We start from the raw sequence: 3,171 nt of genomic DNA on the forward strand, positions 1-3,171 counted from the left end.
CCGTGTATGTAGTCTCCTAATCGCGTGCCGAAATTTTTCTTCAGACTTTACAACGCAACTCTAAACAACTACCACGATAATATCACTTTTTGTTAGATTGACACAATCTAACAAATTTCGATGCCATAGCATCTTATTAGATCTTAATAATATGTTGAAAGACATATATTCAAATTTAATGTTAAAGTAATGATAATTTAAGCTCTGCAAAAAATAAGTTTACGAAGAATATCACAAGTTGGCGTTTCGTCCCGGTTTCCATTACTGGACTCATCAGTAAGGCATTGTAATGGAAACCTACCTTAGACGCCTTAGGGAGATGTTAGAAAGAAGTTCTATATAAACAATCACTCATATAATTCAGCACTTGCGAGAAATCAAATGAGTAACTATAGACCTCTATTGGCAAGTCGACGTAGTGATATTCTTCGTAATGTTGTTAATATTTAAAATATGTAGTAATAGCGCATTTTTCAGATTAGGAGACTACATACACGGTATATAATATTCACACAATGATAATAAAACACTAACATCCTGTTCCAAGACTCGATTAGGCATTTTCACTTTCTATGATTTTAAATCTTACGAGTCTATTGATATCATCATTCAATTTATATAAGATATAGAATTAAGTATTTTGAATTTGAAAAAATATTTGTTATAAAAAGATAATTATGCGATGAAATTAGTCATCATCATTATTACAATTAACGCAAACATAAGATTTAGAAGTATTTCGAGAACAATTAGCATGTGCCCAATCTTTACAAGTGTTACATTGTATCCATGTTTCACCGGGAGCACTATCTGCATACACTTCACCACACACAAGGCAAAAATATTCATTTTTTGCACATAAATTATTATTATTGGAATCCTGTAGAATTTTTTTCTTAATATGTTTCGTTTTCTTTGTTGCTGGTCGTTTCGCGGCAGATTTCTTTTTATTTTTATCTTGCTCCATAGCAAGAGCTGTTTTTTCCGGAGTGTCAGTTAATATTGCTGTTCTGCAACGCTTCCTATTTGTTATTTTGCGTGGTCCAGCTTTAGGAAAAAGTCAAATAACTTCTGGAGAAATAACATTAGACATTGACGCCACAGGACTATGAGTTTCTATTTCAACAACATTCAACGTTTTTGACGGCAAATCTTCATGATCCATGGGATCAGATCGATCGGTCACATAACTTGGTGCATAGTCGCTTCCATTAAATATATATTTATTAAATGGGAATATTTCAGATCTTTCGAAACCTTTTACAATATTTGTGATAGACAATGCTAATGGTAGGGATGTGCGGACTATTGACGGAATGTCGTAGATCGTCATAGTCTTTCCTAGATTAGATCTCAACCACCCATCTTGAGCTGATGACAAATATTTCTTAAATGATCCGTATACAGCCAGATCAAGAGGTTGAAGCTTGTGAGAACAATGTGGCGGGAACGAGAGCATCACGACGCCATTTTCTTTAGCTAAATCCAAAGTTTTTATTGATAGATGCGATGAATGGTTATCTACAAAGAGCAACAGAGGAGAATCCTTCGAAGGTCTTACGTATTTAATAAAGTGATTCATAAAACCATAAAATTTCACATCTGTCATCCACCCACTAGCATTACCCATGCCGATACAGTCTGGCGGACCATTTCTCACGAAATAATCACGATATTTTTTTCTAGGAAACACAAACATTGGTGGAATAGATATTCCAGTTGCTGAAACTGCTACTAATACAGTTACGTTAATTCCTCTTTCCGCCGAAGTAACTGAGCCAACATTTCGTTTACCTTTAGCAGCTATAATTTTCGATGGCTGTGTAACTGTTGAAACACCTGTCTCATTAGCATTCCATATTGATGATGCTGTGAACTTATTCTTGTCCATTACCTCAGCGAGTTTATCGAAAAAGTTGTTAACATTTGTCTTATTAAATGATGTCGCTCTACTCAAACTTGTAGCTTCGGGTTTTCTTATAGAAAGACTTTTGTTTCTTTTTAAGAATGCTGTTAACCAGTCTGACCCAGCTATTTTGTTAGTATGCCAAGAACGGGGAATATTTATATCGCATTTGACAGTAATATCGTACGCCAAGCGACGAACTTCCTTAGGTCCAATGCCATAAAAAATTTTAGACAGTTTTAGCAAGTAATCAGTTAAACTGGTTTCTTGATCCGCAGTTAAAATTGATCTTAATGCGTAACCAAAAGTAAATGAATCAAGATTACTTTTGTAACGTGCTATACATCTTTTCAATGACTATCTGCAGATGTTATAATTACTTACTACGGACCGAATCGAATGCTTTTCTTTAATGACTAATTCTACAGCCTGTTTCATCAGTTCCACGGATTTGGTCCCTCGATCAGTCTTCCTCTTATAGTTGCGCATTCTGAAAAACTTTTAGGAATATTATATACACCTCGTTAATTTTTTTGTAAGTTATTACTATAATACTCAACGTAATATAGAAACTTTTGTAATAAACATTACCAAAGTTTCCTTATAACTTTAATTTGTTATGTAGGTACAAATAGTAAAATGTAAGATTATTTTTAATAAAAATATAATTGAAAGTCTCTCGGTAATTAGACTAGATCCAAATGCTGCTTCGCCTCTGATTTTGATTATATTAAGCTCATTCGACGCGTTTGTGTTGCTACACTTCGCTTTGATTGATTTTCTAACCTTAATAGATTAACTTTAACGCGTGATATCTCGGTTCGCAGAGCCGATCCAACGTTTTTATTCTTACAAATCTTTTATTTCGTACAAAAGCACGTCGAATAAGCCTAAAGGCGCGTCTACAATAGGGTCCGTAAGCTTAACATAAGCGTAAACGTAAAAGTTGGTTTATTTGAACTTTTACGCCTTTGACTCCGGTTTATAAAAGTTCCAGGCAATAGTTTGCATAGAGCAACCATGAGCTACATAACTATATAAAATAAAATATTCGTATTATAATATAGTTCAAGAAACATAACAAATTATTAAAAATTCTTAAAAAAATTATATAAACTAGTTATGGACTCTTTTTTGTTAAAAACAAATAAACAAACATAAATTAAAGGCTATAAAGAGTCAAACGCAGTTAACTATGCGAAAAAAAATTTTTTTAAATAATCTTACAAATTAACATTAAGATGCCCCGTCGAACGTTTCGGTCT

General features: G+C 33.4%; 1 protein-coding gene across 1 annotated transcript; it reads right to left on the reverse strand.

Moving 5' to 3' along the window:
• Window positions 1-1,060: 1,060 nt before the first annotated feature.
• On the reverse strand, window positions 1,061-2,395 carry LOC108779157 (uncharacterized). The gene is made up of 2 exons (XM_018546526.1): window positions 2,298-2,395; window positions 1,061-2,195 (listed from the first exon to the last, which is right to left on the reverse strand). The coding sequence occupies exons 1-2, from the start codon at window positions 2,393-2,395 to the stop codon at window positions 1,061-1,063; spliced, it is 1,233 nt and encodes a 410-aa protein (XP_018402028.1).
• Between the last annotated feature and the right edge of the window lie 776 nt (window positions 2,396-3,171).

Source organism: Cyphomyrmex costatus, unplaced genomic scaffold, assembly GCF_001594065.2.
Source record: "Cyphomyrmex costatus isolate MS0001 unplaced genomic scaffold, Ccosl1.0 scaffold554, whole genome shotgun sequence".
Classification (NCBI taxonomy): Eukaryota; Metazoa; Arthropoda; class Insecta; order Hymenoptera; family Formicidae; genus Cyphomyrmex; species Cyphomyrmex costatus.